The sequence below is a fragment of the Mus caroli genome, chromosome 7, assembly GCF_900094665.2.
Source record: "Mus caroli chromosome 7, CAROLI_EIJ_v1.1, whole genome shotgun sequence".
Taxonomy (NCBI): Eukaryota; Metazoa; Chordata; class Mammalia; order Rodentia; family Muridae; genus Mus; species Mus caroli.
The window spans coordinates 29476103-29493073 of NC_034576.1; the positions used below are offsets into that span (position 1 = coordinate 29476103).

General features: G+C 52.2%; 4 protein-coding genes across 8 annotated transcripts in view; 1 reads left to right on the forward strand and 3 right to left on the reverse strand.

The window, feature by feature from the left end:
* Tbcb (tubulin folding cofactor B) overlaps nt 1-3318 on the reverse strand; it is a 7909-nt gene extending 4591 nt beyond the window's left edge. Inside the window, exons 1-2 of one of the 2 annotated variants that reach the window (XM_021166650.2) lie at nt 2717-3318; nt 2264-2407 (exon numbers count right to left, since the gene is read on the reverse strand). In XM_021166650.2, the coding sequence (XP_021022309.1) occupies nt 2264-2407; nt 2717-2830 (258 nt within the window). In that variant the 5' untranslated portion in view covers nt 2831-3318. Of the gene's footprint in view, nt 1-2263; nt 2408-2494; nt 2636-2716 lie in introns of those variants that run through there. The other variant, XM_021166651.2, reaches the window with a different exon arrangement.
* Nucleotides 3204-4516, forward strand: Polr2i (RNA polymerase II subunit I). Its single transcript, XM_021166668.2, has 6 exons — nt 3204-3506; nt 3584-3638; nt 3852-3925; nt 4010-4084; nt 4184-4235; nt 4411-4516. Exons 1-6 carry the CDS (start codon nt 3448-3450, stop codon nt 4471-4473), a joined length of 378 nt encoding a protein of 125 aa, XP_021022327.1. The 5' UTR covers nt 3204-3447; the 3' UTR covers nt 4474-4516.
* Ovol3 (ovo like zinc finger 3) lies at nt 4487-6682 on the reverse strand. The gene is made up of 4 exons (XM_021166666.2): nt 6589-6682; nt 6450-6514; nt 5557-5758; nt 4487-4774 (listed from the first exon to the last, which is right to left on the reverse strand). The coding sequence occupies exons 1-4, from the start codon at nt 6680-6682 to the stop codon at nt 4566-4568; spliced, it is 570 nt and encodes a 189-aa protein (XP_021022325.1). The 3' UTR covers nt 4487-4565.
* Nucleotides 6683-10489: 3807 nt separating this feature from the next.
* Nucleotides 10490-16971, reverse strand: part of Wdr62 (WD repeat domain 62) — a 40427-nt gene continuing 33945 nt past the window's right edge. Inside the window, exons 22-33 of one of the 4 annotated variants that reach the window (XM_021166570.2) lie at nt 15630-15848; nt 14803-14868; nt 14161-14234; nt 13757-13860; nt 13368-13466; nt 13049-13180; nt 12734-12848; nt 12478-12610; nt 12347-12398; nt 11565-12218; nt 10929-11065; nt 10490-10836 (exon numbers count right to left, since the gene is read on the reverse strand). In XM_021166570.2, coding sequence (XP_021022229.1) covers nt 10573-10836; nt 10929-11065; nt 11565-12218; nt 12347-12398; nt 12478-12610; nt 12734-12848; nt 13049-13180; nt 13368-13466; nt 13757-13860; nt 14161-14234; nt 14803-14868; nt 15630-15848 — 2049 coding nt within the window. In that variant the 3' untranslated portion in view covers nt 10490-10572. Of the gene's footprint in view, nt 10837-10928; nt 11066-11564; nt 12219-12346; nt 12399-12477; nt 12611-12733; nt 12849-13048; nt 13181-13367; nt 13467-13756; nt 13861-14160; nt 14289-14802; nt 14869-15629; nt 15849-16971 lie in introns of all 4 variants that reach the window. The other 3 variants (XM_021166569.2, XM_021166568.2, XM_029479685.1) reach the window with 3 other exon arrangements.

A 16971-nucleotide genomic window follows, 5' to 3' on the forward strand; every position in this document is an offset into this window, starting at 1 on the left:
CTACACAGAGAAACCCTGTCTCAAAAAACAAAACAATAACAACAATAAAAAATTAAATTCCAGTGTTGGGAGGGTTGCTAGGCCTGCAATCTTAGAACACTCTGGAGGTGGAGGCAAGATGATAAAGAGTTCAAGGACAGTTTGGAACACACACACACACACACACACACACACACACACACACACACGCACCCCGAACTGCATAAAAAAAGAACAACAACAAAAAATATCAAATTCCATCCTGAAGATGAGATTTTTTTTCTTCCTCAAATGGAGACATCCCAGCTACAGTCCTGTGTTACAGGACCCTCCCCACATGTTATTCTGGAGGTTCAGCATCTCAGCAGTGACTCAGTGATACATAGAGGATGCTGTCTGTGCTGGGCCCCACTCCGGTAGCTGGTGACAGAGCAATGAAGTACAATGAGAGAGACATCTGTCCTCCTGGAATTCTAATCAGGTAGATGGACAATAAAACCAGACCAATAACAAAAACCCATACTATGCTGGACCATGATAACACCAAAGAGCAAAGAAAAACCCAAAATATGTTTTGTTTTGTTTTTTAAAGGTGGTGGTGGTGCACAGTTTTAATCCCAGCAATCAGAAGGCAGAGGAAGGTGGATCTTTTGGTCTAAGGCCAGCCTGGTCTACAGAGAGAATTTCAGGACAACCAAAGAAACCTTGACTCTAAAAAAAAAAAGAAAAAGAAAAAGAGAAAGACAGGTCAAAATTGTATACAGAGCTATAATTCCACTTAGGAGGTAGAGACAAGCTTGGGAATAGAGCTACCCATGGCTACACAGAGTGTTTTGAGACCACACAGACCAATCAGGGGTATATGAAATTATCTCAAAATACAAAAGAGGTGCTGGAGAGATGATTCAGCAGTTAAGAGTACCGTCTGCTCTTGCGGAGGACCCAGGTTTGGTTCTTAGCACCACAGGGCAGCTCACACCACTCTTAATTCCAGTTCTATTGTCCATTCCAGACTCCATGCATATACACGCCCACAGGCCAAAACCTCATACACATTCAGCCAAACAGATAAATCTTAAAAGAACAAAAAGAGGAAGGATAGGAGGACAGCTATAGTGAGATGGTTCAGGGAGACAGAGATGGTGGCTCCTGTACTAAACCTGGTTCTCTGAGTGAGCCAGAGGACCACAGTGGGAAGAGAAAAACAACTGTTGACCTCCAAGCATAGTCATACCCATGTGTTCACACCATGGCACATAATAAATATAAAGGAAACAAAAAAAGAAAAAGAAAAATTAATTATTGACACTCATAAATGTAATTTTTTTCCTGTCCTCACAATCAAACTTAAGCCTTGTATTTTTAGGTCTCTCTTTCATTGTTTTGAGTGTCTGTGTGTCGGCCCGAGGACACCGTGGAATTGTTTTCTCTTCCCTTTGTGTGGGTCCAGGGACTGAATTCAGGTTGACAGGCTCCAAGACCAGCCCCTGTCTTTTTCGTTGTTTTTTTTTTGTTTGTTTGTTTTGTTTTGTTTTTCGAGACAGGATTTCTCTATGTAGCCCTGGCTGTCCTAGAACTCACTTTGTAGACCAGGCTGCCCTCGAACAAACTCAGAAATCCGCCTGCCTCTGCCTCCCGAGTGCTGGGATTAAAGGCATGCGCCACCTTTTTCGTTTTTTGTTTTTAACAGAGTCCCACTGGTTCTCTTAGGCTTGCCTCCTAACTCCCCCTGAATGCTGAGATTACAGGTGTGTTGGGCCCATCATAGGCCATGGTGGAAGGTGACTCCTTCAGTAAAGATTTGGAAAAAGGAATGGACAGAGTTTAGCAAGGAGGGACTGAGTGGGGAAGGTGGGGAGAGGCTGAGGGCAGAATGCTGTGAGCTGATACACACAGAGGCCTTCTGTGTTCTTGCTGCTCTCAATCGGGCCAGCACGTGATGGCTCACCTCAGTTCTTTACAGTTTTATACTTTCGTCCTCTCCATGGAACATTCTCTAGATATCAGCTCAAACACCCATTTCTCAAGGAAGCCTCTTCAGATATCCCCAGGTAAAGCCTGGTACCTCTGATGAATTTCACCACTCCCTTGGGCTCCCCCTAAGCCAGATCAGACAACTCTGGTTTGTCACTGTCTACTGAATGTCTGCTTCTGACCAGGCTGAACTGGGGCTTCCATGCGACTAGAGCCTATATTGGTTATCACACTGGGCAAAACATGGTATTTGTTGAAGAAATAAATTAGTGAATGAATGTGGGGCGGGTCCCGGGTAGGGTGTCCTCACATGGATGCGACAGCCGTCATCCACAGGATAGGAGCCCAGCAGTGCATCCTCCTGATCCAACTTGCTGTAGAACTTGTCGTCAGCTCCATATAGCTCCAGTTCCATGCAGGAAGCAGGGCTGCCCACCACCAGCTCCAGTTTACACTGCAGTAAGGAGGTAAGATGAGGAGAAAGGCTGTCAGAGGCCTCATCTTCAGACGTGGATCAACAAACAAGTTCCAAAAGACCCACCTTGGACCAGTTCCTTCTGGACCCGCCCCCTCGGCTCTCTGGAGTGTCTGATTTTTCCGGGGTCCTGCCCCTACTCGGGGACTCTGTTCTCCGGGGCTCCCAGGCCTCGGAGGCTGGCTGTCAGTCTCTGCAACCTTCCCTCCAGCTCCGCCCACTAGTTTTCAGCCCCTACTCCCTTTTCTTTGCCCCGCCCCCCCCAGGACCCCGCCCCCACGGCCACACCTTGAACTCTGCGATGGTGAGGCTACGACTGTATCGCTTCTCCGAACGGAAGCTGTTGAGGGAGCTGCTGATGAAAACCGTCACGGTGGGCGCCGATATCCCCGTCACCTCCATCTCGCTGCGCCCCGGAGTGGCCCGCGGAGCGGTTCAGCCGTCTCACACCGGCTCCGCAGTGGCCGCCGCTGCTTCTGGGATATAAGTCCCGCCCCTTGTTCCGGAGCTGACCAATGCAAGCTCTCCACCTAACATGGCCAGCCAATCGCTGTCGTTCTTTCTCCACGGACAGGCGGATTCTCGGGTACGTCTAACCAATCCCGAGGGGCCTTCCGTGGCGAGGAGGGCGGGAGGAGGCCGAAGCCGGGAAGAATGGCTGGAGTTGTCCCGGTCCGCCGAGTGTAAGTTCGGCGCATGTGCACTGGCCTTGGGCCAAGAAGAGGGCAGTGGGTTCTCTCGTTCACGCTCAGCGCCTTGCGGATGACGTCGCGCATCATAGTCCCAGCCCTTGTCCTAGATCCATTCCACTCGGAGTTGGGAAGCAAGGTTCCGAAATCGGGAGTGAGTAGCAGAGGGTATCAAAGGATCGACGCAAGCCGTCAGCCAGACATCCGTAAACTAAGGAACCCGCGCATGCGCGCAGCCCCGCCCTAGTTTGGTGCAGCTACTCTGTGCGACCCTTCCCGCGTTCCGTAGCGCGGCCGCGCAAGCGCAGAAGGCTCAGCTGCCCAGTCGCTATGGAACCCGACGGGACGTACGAGCCTGGCTTCGTGGGTATTCGGTTCTGCCAGGAATGGTGAGGCCCGGGCAGTAGGTGTGGGAAGGCAGTGAGGACTGGCTCCAGGGCTGACCTCTGACCTCCCCTCCCCACAGTAATAACATGCTGTACCCCAAGGAGGACAAGGAAAATCGCATTCTGCTGTACGCGGTGAGTACCGGCAACCCTCTCGCCCGCGGGTCCACGCCTTCCCCGCGCGCTCCCTGCTGGCTCCCCCACGCTTTCGCCACTTGACTACCCCTCAGCACATCCTCTCTCCCATGTTGTCCATGCCCTCCTTGGGAACACCCTGCCTTCCTGTCCAGTCTTGTTGGGGATCTAATCTGTTTGTGACATTCCTCCCACACGCTCTCCCGTGTGCAGTGCCGGAATTGCGATTACCAGCAGGAAGCCGACAACAGCTGCATCTACGTCAACAAAATCACGCACGAAGTGGAGTGAGTGGCGGGACCCCTGCTTGGGGCACGGGTCACCTCTTAGGACACCCGGCCTGACCGCTACTTTCTTCCTTATGCCTGCAGCGAGCTGACCCAGATCATCGCAGACGTGTCCCAGGACCCTACGTTGCCCCGGACGGAGGACCACCCGTGCCAGAAGTGAGTACGCGGCTGGCATAGGGAAAGAGGAGTGGCTGTCCACAGAGAGATCTAGTATTTAGAGAGATCTAGATTTTAGTAACTGAACCATTCCCTCAGGTGTGGCCACAAGGAGGCAGTGTTCTTCCAGTCACACAGTGCCCGAGCTGAGGTGAGTGGCTAACCTCTTCCTTGGTGGCTGGGTGCTTCCCCGGGGAGTGGGGGACGCCAGTTTTGGGTTGATCCTGTTTCCTCAAATCAAGATTGGGAAAGTTCCTTTGATCGTTTCTTTTGGTCCTCACACTATCCCCTGGGTCCAGACCCTGACTGAACGTTCTTATTGCCAGGACGCCATGCGCCTGTACTATGTGTGCACAGCCCCACACTGCGGCCACCGCTGGACTGAGTGACCGTTCCTTCCTCCACCTGTAATAAATGCCGGTTTCTACACTAGTGTTTCCCCGCGTTTATTTGTCTCGTGGGTAGGGAGCAGCCAGTCTTATCAGGTCGTGCGGTGTAGGGTGCGGTGCTGCGCATAAGCATCCGGCCTCGAGCTGGTGAAGCCACAGTCTTCACACACGTGCAGCTTCTCCCTGCGCTCCCGGTAAGCGTAGCTGGCTGGCTGCCCGTGCACCTTGGCAAGGTGAGCTTCGAGGGAACAGCGCTGTGTGAAAGCTTTCCCACAGGCTCCGCAGCGGAATGGCCGTATTCCTGTTAAGATGAGCAGAGAGGGCAATGGCGGCCTTGGAGCATAGACTTCTGGCTTTGCCACTCTCTATCTTTATTCCTAGCTAGGCAGACACTTATGTTTGTGGCCCACTAGCCATCTGCTACTTCTGCTTAAGGCAACAGGAGCCAGACCGTGTGTCTCCTCCATCCCTCAAAGCGCCTTCTGAGAGAGGGAGGGACTCTTAGCAACTTGCCTGCTCTCAATCTGGAACCTGGAAATATATCATATGGATTTATTGTGAGACAAGGTCTCACAGTGTAGCCCTGGCTGGCCTGGAACTCAGAGATCTGCCTTCCTCTGCCCAGAAGTGCTGGGATTAAAGGCAAGTACCACAAGCGTGGTTTATTTGGGGCGTGTGTGTACGTGTGTGTTTGCTCACAAACGTATGCACGCACAAATGCTGTGGTCCAAGTTGCGGGGTCAGAAAATAATTTGCAGGCATCTGTTCTTCCCTTACACCACCTGGATCCTGGGAACTTAACTCAGTTATGAGAGTTGCCCAGCAATGGCCTTACCCACTGAGCAATCTGGCTGGCCCCGCACCTGAGCTCTGTAGCCAGCACCCATCTCTACCCTTGCCAGGCCTCTTCCTTGGTGCCACCTTATACTCACCTCCTGTGAGGAACACTATGTCTCGTTACCTGTGCCCCTGTTTTATATCCTGATCCCTGGAAACCCCATACCCCATGCGTCTGCCTCTGTCATTCCATCACCATCGCTATCTGGCGTCCAGAAGACCCTCTTTGTTCCTGCTGTGGCTTACCAGTGTGAGTCCTCATGTGACGCTTGAGATCGAAGGCATCGTGAAAGCCTTTACCACAATAGTGGCACACGTGGCGCCTCGCCGGGCTGTGGCATTTGAGGTGCCGAGTCAGCATGCGTTGCAGTGGGAAGGCCTTGGGGCAGAGTGGGCAGCCAAGTGTCCCGGGGCCCTTGGGAGCAGAGGTCAGTGTCCCCTGTGAGGACTGCCAGAGGGTGTAGGGGTTAGCATGGCCAGCTGGATCTTGTTCAGTCTTTGCTACTCTGGAGTTGTGTGCCCAGAGTGAAGGGCGCCTGTGAGTAGTGGGGACAGCTGCAACCCTCTCTCCAAACCAAATCCATTACTCTGACCATCATGTCCCTCCATACCCAAGAACACGCTTTGCTAATACGAGCTTTCCTAGTTTTATTCTCTGCCTCTAGCTCCTACCAGGAAGATGCTCTGTGAGGAAATGGCTGTCTGTCCCTCCTGCCATACACTCACTCATACAGAAGTGGCCTCACACACTGAGTTCTGACTAGCATTGTTCTTCCTTTCAAAGTCCACACAGTTAACCTACTCCCGGGAACAGAGGGAGGGAAACAGAGCTCCCACCCCTGCCTGTTTATCCAGTGTTCTGACATAAATCACCTTCTACTTCGTTTTTGGAATCCTCTTTGCACCCACTGAACACAGATCCCTGGAGCAGGGCCTTACAGCTGCCCACCTACCCTAGGAATAGGGGTCTTAACTGAGACTGGGTTGAGCTGGCTGCTGGGAAGGGAACGGGATGCCAAGTAAAGAACAACGCGCGGGGCTGGAGAGATGTTACAGAGGCCATGGGTGGAGTAAGGGCGGCAGCTCCCTGTGCACGAGTGGAAAGCCATCACCATCTTAGTTGCCAGCTGCAGACTCACCACTGCCCAGGTGTCTCTCAGACCAGAAGATCTGTGTGCTGGTGGCACTGCTAGGCTGCTGCAGTCTGAGGAGAGAAGCCAGATGGTGATGCCCAGTGCCTCCCGAGCCCTTCACCTCCAGGCCCAGATGGGTGAGTACCTGGGACATAAGCATCTCCCCGGAGCTGGTCAGGAAGGTGGCTCCAGTTAGGTGGCTGTGGACGCCGACTCCTCACAAGAAAGACCCTGGGCATTGCTTTCAAGATGGTGAAATGGCTCTTCACAGAGCTGCTGCTTCTGCCTGCTGCCTGTCAGAACTCAGTCCCAGAACTAGGTGAAATCAGGAGACTCCTGGAAGCCTCATTCTCTTCATGCAAATTTTGAGACAAGCCTGGGGAGCAACCTTAGCTGGCTCTGGTTACCTCTGCTGGGGCCTGCCATCATGGCTCCTTCTCTAGGCCAGGCTCCCAGGCAACTCCTCCATCTCCTGGGAATGGAGACACTGGAGAACTCACCCCCCAGGGAGGCTTGAGTGAGAGAAGAGCCTAGGCTGCTCCTGGGGATGGAGATCAAAAAGACACATGGCCCCAGGCCTGGAAGGGTACAGGACTCTAGGGACTATTTACCAGGCAAATCAGTCCAGGACATCCATCAGCCTGCCTAGTTATTCAAATCACAGCAGCTGTCTGAGGATGCGGGTGGGGACAGCTGTGATTGTTCTGTGCCACTGGTGTAGGATGGCAGCAAACTGAATAGGTAAAGGAAAAATAAAGATGGGAGCTGTGCTTCCACAAGCCGGAAGCTCAAGCTTGCTCTCTCTGTCTCTGTCTCTGTGTCTCTCTTTCTCACTCTCTGTTCTTTAGATTTCCAAAGATGACATGGCCTCATTCAGGCTTAGGGCATTAAAATGACTAGGACCTAGTGAGTGTAGGGACTCCTCCCATCCACTCTGGGTAGGCTGTTCTAGTTCAGTCCTTCTCTGATCTCTGAACTAGAAGTTCAGAACTGTGAACACTCTCTTCACAGTTACCTTCTCTGGCTTATCTGACAGTCCTCTGAATGTGGTTCTATACTTCTAACTATATATAGGCAGATCTTAACTTAGTTCAGCATCGAAAATGAGCACACTGTGCAGGGCCACAAGGGGACAGCAGTGACACCAAGAATAGTCAACCGTGAAGTGATCCAAGCTGGGATAGGCAAAACGGAGAGCGGGATTCTTGGAACCAAAGGATTCTAATCCAGCCTACAGGTTTGGGTGGGGTCTGCCCTCAGGCTTGCATGCCAAGTGCCTTTCCCCCCGAGCCATCTTGATACTCCTTGCCTCCTCAATAGAGGTCTTATGTAGCCCAATCTGATCTTAGACAGCTGGGGAGGAAAACCACCCCAGTTCCAGCCAGGGGCGTTAGTCATTACAAAGGCTTTCTGGGAAGAATGGTACATTTCATTTTTCAAAGTTCGGTGGTGGTGGTGTGAGGGCCTACACAATGGCCCATGAGGACAAACCACAGCAATTGGCTGTCTACCTTTATGTGGTGTGCTGGCTAGTTTTTGTGTGTGTGTGTGTGTGTGTGCTTTTTTTTTTTTTTTTTTTAAGATTCATTTATTTATGTAAGTACACTGTAGCTGTCTTCAGACACTCCAGAAGAGGGCATCAGATCTCATTACGGATGGTTGTGAGCCACCATGTGGTTGCTGGGATTTGAACTCGGAACCTTTGGAAGAGAAGTCGACGCTCTTAACCACTGAGCCATCTCACCAGCCCCTGTGCTGGCTAGTTTTATATCAACTTGGCACAAACTGGAGTCATTGGAAAGAGGGAACTTCAATTGAGAAAATGCCCTCACCAAATTGGTCAGTGGGCAAGCCTCTGGTAAACTCTCTTGATGTGGGTGGGCCTAGATTACTGGGCAGTGCCACTGTGGGCTAGTGGCACTGGGCTCTATGAGGAAGAAGGCTGAGTTGCATCAGTGCCTGCCTCCCTTGAACGATGGACTATGACGTGGAAGTGAATAAACCCTTTCCTCCCCAAGTCACGTACGGTCTTTGCGATTGCTTTTTTTTTTCCAATCACGCTAATAGACATCCTAAGACATGAGAATTCAAGGGATTGAACTGGGGCACCAGGCTTGTGTTGTAAGTGCCTTTACTTGCTAAGCCATCTCAACCCCTCCCCCTTTTAAACAAAATAGAACAAAAGAGGGTTTTATGTATCCCAGGCTAACTTCCAACTTAAGATGTAGCCAAGAATGGTATTGAATTCAGGATCCTTCTGGCTCCACTGAAGTGGAAACTTGTGGCTTGTTTGGAAAGTCAGTTATGTCAAATGATGTTTTGCCGGGGCACACAGGTGAAAGGATGTTTTGCTATAGTAGATCCGTGAAAAGACATGTAATGCAGTATAAATACGACCCCACAGACAGTGGGAGACACCCTGAGCGCTGGTCTGATTTGCTCCACTTTGATATTCTTCGGTAACAACACGCATGTATTGGTTCCACTGTCAGTTGGCAAGCACTGTGGTTTCCTCAGGATTGAGCTACAGCTGTTGGTTTGTGTCTGGTGTCTGCAGCTGCTGAGCTGTATTTGGTGTTTGCTTTGGGACTGAACTGCTGACAAAGAAGATCAAGCTCTCCTCCAAAGAACTATTGCTGAACAGGTCCACTTCCCCCATAGCCTAATAACTTTCCTCTTCCACTGCCTCCGCTGGGTGGTGGGCAAGAGGACAGGCTGAATGTTCACTAAAATGGCTGCAAAAAATGTATGCCTACACTCCACTTCTCAAGTGCTGGGATTGCTGGTATGTACCACCATACTCATTCTAGGTGGTGCTAGGGCTGCACCCTGGGGCTTGGTGTATGTCCTGGTATCAGGGGAGCCAAGGGTGGGTTTGGGGCACAGAAATGAGTGGCCAGGCTGGGTGTGGTGGTGCACACCTTTAATCCCAGCACTCGGGAGGCAGAGGCAGGAGGGTTTCTGAGTTCGAGGCCACCCTGGTCTACAAAGTGAGTTCCAGGACAGCCAGGGCTACACAGAGAAACCCTGTCTCGAAAACAAAAAACAAAAACAAAAAACAAAAAGAAATGAGTGGCCAGGCCCACATACTAATGGAGGAGAGCTGTTTTCCTCTCAAGTGCCCATGTCTGCTACCATGCTAGGAGAAACCTAGAGTCAAGCTGTTGGGCAGCACTCAGGTCTAACAAAGCTGTTTCTGTTTTTCAAGAGAAGTTTCTTCAAGTAGCCTTGGTGTCCTGTAGACCAGGCTGGCCTTGAACTCACAAAGATCCACCCACCTCTGCTTCCTGAGTGCTGGGATTAAAGGAGTGTACCACCACTGCCTGGCACCTGTTATCTTAATTAGAGCTACCATGACTGCCCACAGACCAGGCCTGTGAACCTTCGTAAGAGTGGATGGGACAAAGCTGGGTGTGTTGGCTCTGTGCTTTAGACTTCTCTGCTAGATTCCCTCTTATAGGGACATGAGACTGGCCTTCTTAGGACTATACTGCCTGAGGGAGCTGGCGGCCCAAGGAATGAGGATGGACAGTCCTCTCCCTAGTAAAGGCAGCACAGAGCTTAGCGCCCGAGTGGCTTGGGTCTGCTGCCCAGCAGTGTTTGTTCAGTGGGCATTGTTTTCTACTCCCTGTTGCAGAAAGGACAACAGCCATGGGACCCTGCAGGATTCAGTATGGATTTGGCCCTGGGCTGGCTGTTGGCCAGTACTAGATGTACTGAGGACAAGTTCAGGCCCATCGAGACTGCAGTGGCTCCAATGACTTTGTAAGCACACAGAGGGTAAAGTTAGTCCCTCCCTAGGGGAAATGGCAAAGAGTATGACCCTGCAATAGCTCAGCTTGCTAGGGACAGGCTACATGGGAAGCCAGGTTATCCATTCATCATTATGGCTGGCCCCATGTTCCCTGTCAGCAGGTCCACAGAACAGGGCCCAGAGCTAAATGAGTCTCCAGGCTGGTTCATCTATGCAGGCTGCTTCATCCATGCAGGGGCCCTCTGCCCTTTCTCTCTGCATCCATTGAGAAGGGCTTTACAGACAGGGAAGGTTCCAGGAAACAACTGTCAGTTTATTTGTTTACAAATCTATTTCTCCAGGGTGTCAGGGCTTTGGTAGAGGGCCTTCAGGTTCTCAGTCACCCCTTGCCTTCCTCCTCACTGCCTGCACCAGCAGCTCTGAGTAGTGTTCCAGCAGGGCCTGCAGGTTTGGGCTGGCCAGGGGACAAAGTGTAGGTAGGGACAGAGGGCCCGGGCTAGGCAGTGTCTGGGGTGGGGCCAAGTTAGCTGCAGCCATACAGTTGCTGGCTTCTAGCTGGTTGAGGATCCAGTGGAAGGTGGAGGCCAGCTCGGTCTGTGCCTGCTGCTGCTCAGGACCCAGCTGGCTGCTGGAGACCAGCTGTAAGGGACGGCAAGCTCGTTAGAGGACATCCAGGGAGTGGCAGGGAGCCCTCTCCATCGTCCCCCCCTGCCCTGGGCTCTTTGGCTCACCATGCGGTAAAGGTCAAGGGCTTCTTGGAAGGTAGTCTGCAGCCTGTGCAAGACTGATTCCACACTGCCTAGGAGTTCTGGGGGAGGGACTTCTGTGTCCCAGTGTCCAGGGCTGTCTGCGATCACACCTGATGCATCTAGGGGTAGAGAGGAATAAATGGCTAAGAAACTTTGTCTTTCTAGTTGGCCCAAGAGAGGCCAGGTAGCTGGGCTAAAGACTGCTGGCCCTGGACCACGATCTTCAGGCCCCTAGGCTCTTCTTCCCCACAGGGCTCTTTTCCCTAAAGCTTTTTGCTGCCACCCTGAAACTGAAGCTACACTTCTGACCCCCCTTCTATTTTTCTCACTAGCTTGTATCACCTGGTGATAAGTCTGACACTCCAATTTTTGTCTGGGCTTCTCACCTAGTGTAGGAAATCAAACTTCTCTTGTTTGCTACTATGTCTCCTGCGCACAGGCGCAGGACCTAGAACAAAGGCCAGCATATGCTCATTGGCTATGTAATGAGGAAAGGGATGGATGCCTGAGTGAACCTGGCACAGCCCCTGTGGCCAGGCTGTGTCCACTTGGGGAGGTGAGTCAAGCAGCCCTGGGGATGGGCTAGGGTTCTAGCCACGCCCCAAGGGCAGTACTCACCAGGGGTGGGCTCCAGAAGAGCAGCAGTGCTGCCAGGCATCCTAGACCTGGTCTCTAGAAGTTGGAGGTGGGCAGGAAGGGTTAGGGGCCCAGAGGCTGAGGTCTTTGGGAGAAACATAGAACTGTGGAGTCCCAGAGTGCTCATGTCTACAGGGCTGGGTGCACAGAAGCTGGCTACTGTGACTGCCATACTAGGTGGGACATCCACAGGTTCCTGAGACCACACGTGTGTGGTGGGTGGCTCCCGTGGAGGTGGAGAGAGCAGCTGCTCACAGACACTGGATAAGGTCAGTTTCAGGCTGGCTCGGGCCTCATGGTTGCCCCAGGAAGGCGGTGCAGGCTCGTGGTCTTTGATGCTGGAGGTGAGTGCCACTGTAGTGGGGATGGCCTGGAGTTCCTGGCCAGGGGATAAGGGCTTGTGAAGTGACCGGGGTAGCTCAGCTGTCATAGGACCCTCACTGTCCCCAAGAGAGATGCTACGTGTCGTCTTGGCATGTGAGCTCGTTGTGGACTCCAGGTAAGAACACGAAGATGGGGCGGAGATACTCTGCTCCCGGCCTGTGGTCAGTACAGATGTGGGTGTTGGAGGCTTCCTGTCTGTGGGTGGCACCGAGGAAGGAGGGACACAGGATGCCAGGCCTGAGAGGGGAGGGGCTGTAAAAGACGGTTCACTTGTACCCCTGCCTCAGAGCCCTGCCCTAAAAAAGCTTCAAATCTGAACAAACACTCCCATGGCTCCACTGGACACCCAGGGCTGTTCCTCTAGGATTAGGGAGACTTACCTGGTAGACACAAGGCCTCTGGAGTCTCTTCAGCCTTCTGTCCAGAGAGGACCTGCAAGCACAACTCTTGGTAAGGACAATGCCTCCTGGCATGCAGCCCTGTGTCCTGAGAGAGTGATCCCAATACTCACGTTGGTCCCATCTGAGGACATGTAGCCAGTACCTGCTCTCAGGGGCCCTGCTTTGGGCTGGTTGCCTTGGCCTTGGCCCATAGGCTGAGCCTCTGGAGACTTCATAAGGTGCAGGGGCAGTCGGGGAGGGAACCTGGGGAGGAAGCCAGATGGAAAAGACATATAGTTCACATAGCCTTCCCTGGGGTAACTGAGGGGTATCTTTCCACCTGGGGCTGGGGGTAGAAAGAAGGGAGCAGAGCATACTAGCTTCTACCTGGAGGTCTTCTGGAGGCGGGAGAGGAACTGGGTGGATATACTCAGCCGGGGATTGAAGAAATAGTCCTCAGTCTCTGAGATCTTTATGTCTCCCAGTGATCCATGAAAGAGCTCTAGGAAGATACCCATGGTCCTCAGGTCTGCCAACATCTCAGATGCCTCAGGTGTGAATCCAGGGGCCAAACCGCCTGCTTTTCCACCCACCCATCCTTCACCACCTTACCATGGAAGACTACCCAAGAACACTCACACTGTTCCTGTCACTAAACACACACACACACACACAAAATCAGGGTGCAAGGTCAGGTCCTACCTTCAGTAGGGGCATCAGTAAGTGTCTCAAAATGGTGGCGGAGGAACTTCTCCTGCTCAGGCGTCTGGGGTAAGGAGCCATTGCCCAAGCCTGGCAGCTCAGGCTGGGAAAGCTCTTCTGTACTTGGGTGCTCTGGATGGGAGGCAGGGTGGAGAGGACTTGTCAGCACTCTGAGTCACGGCGGACAATGCTTGACAATGGAGAAATCCAGACTCACCCGCCTGCCACACACCGGGTTGCTACCAGGCTGAGAAGAAATGGCAGTCTTCCACTGAGGAAACTGAGGCTCAGGACGGAGAGGAACCTTTACCTGGCTTACCTGCTGTCATGGTGAGGTGAGGGCCAGGGTCCGTTTGAGGAGCTGAGCTGTGGGCGGCGGCAAAGCTGCACTCCAGTTCAGCCTCTGACTCCCCCGAGTCTGAAGGGATAGAGGGGAGTCAGGAGCCTGCCCCAGGTCAGGCAGGGCGCACTGCCCAGATGCTCTGGAGAATGGGGTGACAGGCATCCCCTCACTTCTTTATGGACCAGCATGTGAAGCAGTGGCAGAGCTGGGCGCTTGGCTAGTGGGTCAGCATCCTCAGCAAACGGCAGGGAAACCCCTTTGTCTTCTATGACATTATCAACATTGGAGAACTAGGTCAAGGCCACTACCAGTGCCCACAAGAGGCTACTACAGAGCATGAGGGTGCCTGCTTGCTCCCCACTCACCCTCAGGGGGGCTCTGATCCTTTGAACTGACGGAAGAGACCCTGAGATAGGTGTCACCTTGCTGGTCTTCAGGTCCTGCCTCTGTCTCCTCCTCATAATACTCCCTGCAACACCGTCAGGGTGGGGTGATACTGGCAATTAACAACTGGCCCTTTCCCAGAACCCTGAGGCCCACGCCCTGCTCCCACAGCACACCCCAGCTCTCCTGCCTCCAAACAAAATCCCTCATCCAACCCGGGACCAAGGAAAATGAGGTTGCAGTTGAGGCTGTCTGAGACAGTCCCTCAACTCACCCATGTCCATTCCCACAAGCCACTGGGAGAACAAGAATGTTTCTAGGTTGGGCCTCTCACCAGGGTTCCCTCTCTCCAACTATGGCTCCCTGTGGTGCATAGGACATTCACCTGTGCATCCCTGTAACTGCCACTTCCGCCTCTGGGGAGCAGAGGATGAGTTCTCTTGTCTCCGTGGCTTCCCTCTGTAGAGGCAGGTAGGAGGGGTGGCCTCGGTTGTCCTCTTTGGGACTCCCTAACTAGGAGTGAAGAGCAAAGCCATTCTGAGGTAGCCAGGTTCACCCCAGGCCCAAGAATGCTGCCAGCAGTTATGCACAAGGAGTGACCCCACATCCCACTGCCAGACACATCAGACACAGTGTGAAGTCAGCACTCGGCCAGACCTCCTCCCCCACCCTGACATCAGCAGACCCTTCACAGATAAGGTGTAGGTCTGACTTAAGTCCAGAGGAGGCCTAAGCCAAGTGCTGCTGAGCAGGCTCAGCAGCACACACATTAAATCCCAGCACCCAGCAGCAGAGGAAGATGGGCTCTGAGCTCACAGCCAACCTAGTCTACATAGAGAGTTCTAGCACAGCTAGTTACATGATCAGACCATTTCAAAACACAACAACAAAAACAGGCAAACCAGTTCATGAGGAGAGGTGAGAGCACAGGCTCCCTCAGGTGGGGTGGGTGGGTACGGACTCGGGGTCAGAAGAGATTTTTCCAAGAGGTAGAAGATGCTCTGTGGGTGATGTAGGTGGCAAGTACCTCTGGGTGAAGCAGGTAGCTCACCAAGCCTTCTCCCGGAGACGTGTGTCCGTTACCCAGTGAACACTGTCACAGTAAAGAGGAAATGTAGGCATTAGAGCAGGAAAGGATTGCCCTCTAGGAAAAGAGAGGAAGGGCTGAGCCCTGCATCTCTGAGTGCTCTGAGGCAATAGAACCCTTATTTGGGAAACTAAGAGAAGAGAGGCAAACCTCTTACCTCAGGTCACAGCCAGGGAGGGGCTAATCCAGGGCTCTACCCACTTGAGCACTCCATTTAGAGAAGCCTATCCTGGAGCCCCAACTTTAAGAGCTTGGTCAAGGGGTGGAGAGATGGCTCAGCAGTTAAAAGTACTGACTGCTCTTCTAGAGGTCTTGAGTTCAATTCCCAGCAACCACATGGTGACTCACAACCATCTGTAATGGGATCAGATATCCTCTTCCAGTGTGTCTAAAGACAGCTACAAGTGTACTCATATACATAAAATAAGTAAATCTTTTTGTTGTTGTTATTGTTAGTTTTTTTTTTTTTTCTGAGACAGGGTCTCTCTGTGTAGCTCTGGCTGTCCTGGAACTCACTCTGTAGACCAGGCTGGCCTCATACTCAGAAATTCACTTGCCTCTGCCTCTCAAGTGCTGGGATTAAAGGCATGTGCCAACCACTGCCCGGCAAATAAACCAATCTTTAAAAAAGAAAAGAGCTTGGTCAAGCCTCTGAGTGACCCACACCTAAAGACTGCTTGTTTGCCCCCTACCTTCCCATCACCCTCTCGAGTGAGCAGCACAGTGCAGGGAGGCAGGTGGGCTGGGGGGCGGGGGAGGCACTGTACCTCACTTAGCAGGCCTGCCAGGTTCTGTGGCTCTACTGAGTCCAGAACAGAGTCTTGTAGATTTTCAGGCTTCATGGGTGTAAAGTAGGAATCCAGGCTCCAGGCATCCAGGATGGTCTTGAGGGGTTCCTGCTCAGCCCGCTCTGCCCAACGGCCATGTGGCTGGTAGCTGCGCTTGCTGTGGAAAGCTGAGCTGTCTGCCACATCATCATCCCCTAGCTAGAGGGACAGGGACAATCGTCAGGCAGCTAGCCATCGCCATGGGTCTGCTACTTTCAACAAGGACTGCACAGATCTCATGTGTTCTCCTGGCCTTACACCCTTTAAGCAAACAGCTTCTAGACATGATGAGCCTCTGTCCTGAACCTATTTTACACCCCCCCCCGCCCCTTCTCTCTCCCTCCTTCCTTATTCCAGATAAGGTCTTACCCCGTAACCCATGGTGGCTGGAACCTCCCATAGAGCCAATCTCCTGACCCAGCTCTCAAGAACTGGGACTATAGGTATAAGCCACCAGGCCAGCTCGGACCCTCTTACCAACAAGGCTTTGCCACTCTCCACATGGGTGTCTCGGAGTACTATGTTGGGGGCTCTACTTCTGATTCCCCCTTACCTGTCCCTCATCCCCGAAAGCCTCACCAGAGCCAATGATTCTTAGCAGTTTCTTAAGCCCCAACCAGTATTTCATCCACAAACGCTGTCAGCTGTCACTCAAACACAGCCCTGTTCCTATTCTACCAAAGCTGTTGCTGGAGAGGACACACTTGTGATTTGTGTTAATCCTCCATTTTCTCATGTCCAACTGTGAGACAGCCGAATATGCACTTAATTTCTCTGGACTTCAAATTTCCTGTCTGTGAAATAGGGATAGGAAACCCCACTGAAGGGTTTGCTTTGGTTTTTTGTTTTGTCTTTTCAAGGCGGGATTTTTCTGTGTATCCCAGGCTGTCCTGGAACTCACTCTGTACACTAGGCTGGCCTGGAACTCAGAGATCTGCCTGCCTCTGCCTCCTGATGAGTGCTGGGATTAAAGGTGTGCACCACCCACTGCTCAGCTAATTTTTTTTTAAATACTCTAACTTTTAAGAATGTAAAATACAACTGTCCTCCAGGAAAGTAACATAACAGACTAATGATTTCCATTATAAAGTTAGAAAGGAATAAAGTTAGAAAGCTTTCTTGCTGTGTGCAGTGCTGAGGTTAAGCCTAGCCTTGCTGTGCTGTAACCTGCTGCCCCCCTTTCTTTTAACTTGTTACCACTTCTTATTTTTTTATTTTTTATTTTTTTTGATTTTTCAAGATAGGGTTTCTCTGTGTAGCCCTGGCTGTCCTGGAACTCACT

What these genes read in the sequence shown, in the direction of transcription:
- Polr2i (XM_021166668.2), top strand. Translation starts at nt 3,448, where the DNA reads ATGGAACCCGACGGGACGTACGAGCCTGGCTTCGTGGGTATTCGGTTC. An exon ending in GAGGACCACCCGTGCCAGAA is followed by an intron (nt 4,085 to 4,183) that starts GTGAGTACGCGG and finishes CCATTCCCTCAG; the next exon opens with GTGTGGCCACAAGGAGGCAG. An exon ending in CACACAGTGCCCGAGCTGAG is followed by an intron (nt 4,236 to 4,410) that starts GTGAGTGGCTAA and finishes TCTTATTGCCAG; the next exon opens with GACGCCATGCGCCTGTACTA.
- Ovol3 (XM_021166666.2), bottom strand. Translation starts at nt 6,682, where the DNA reads ATGCCCAGGGTCTTTCTTGTGAGGAGTCGGCGTCCACAGCCACCTAAC. An exon ending in GGGAGATGCTTATGTCCCAG is followed by an intron (nt 6,515 to 6,588) that starts GTACTCACCCAT and finishes TTCTCTCCTCAG; the next exon opens with ACTGCAGCAGCCTAGCAGTG. An exon ending in TGAGAGACACCTGGGCAGTG is followed by an intron (nt 5,759 to 6,449) that starts GTGAGTCTGCAG and finishes ACCCTCTGGCAG; the next exon opens with TCCTCACAGGGGACACTGAC.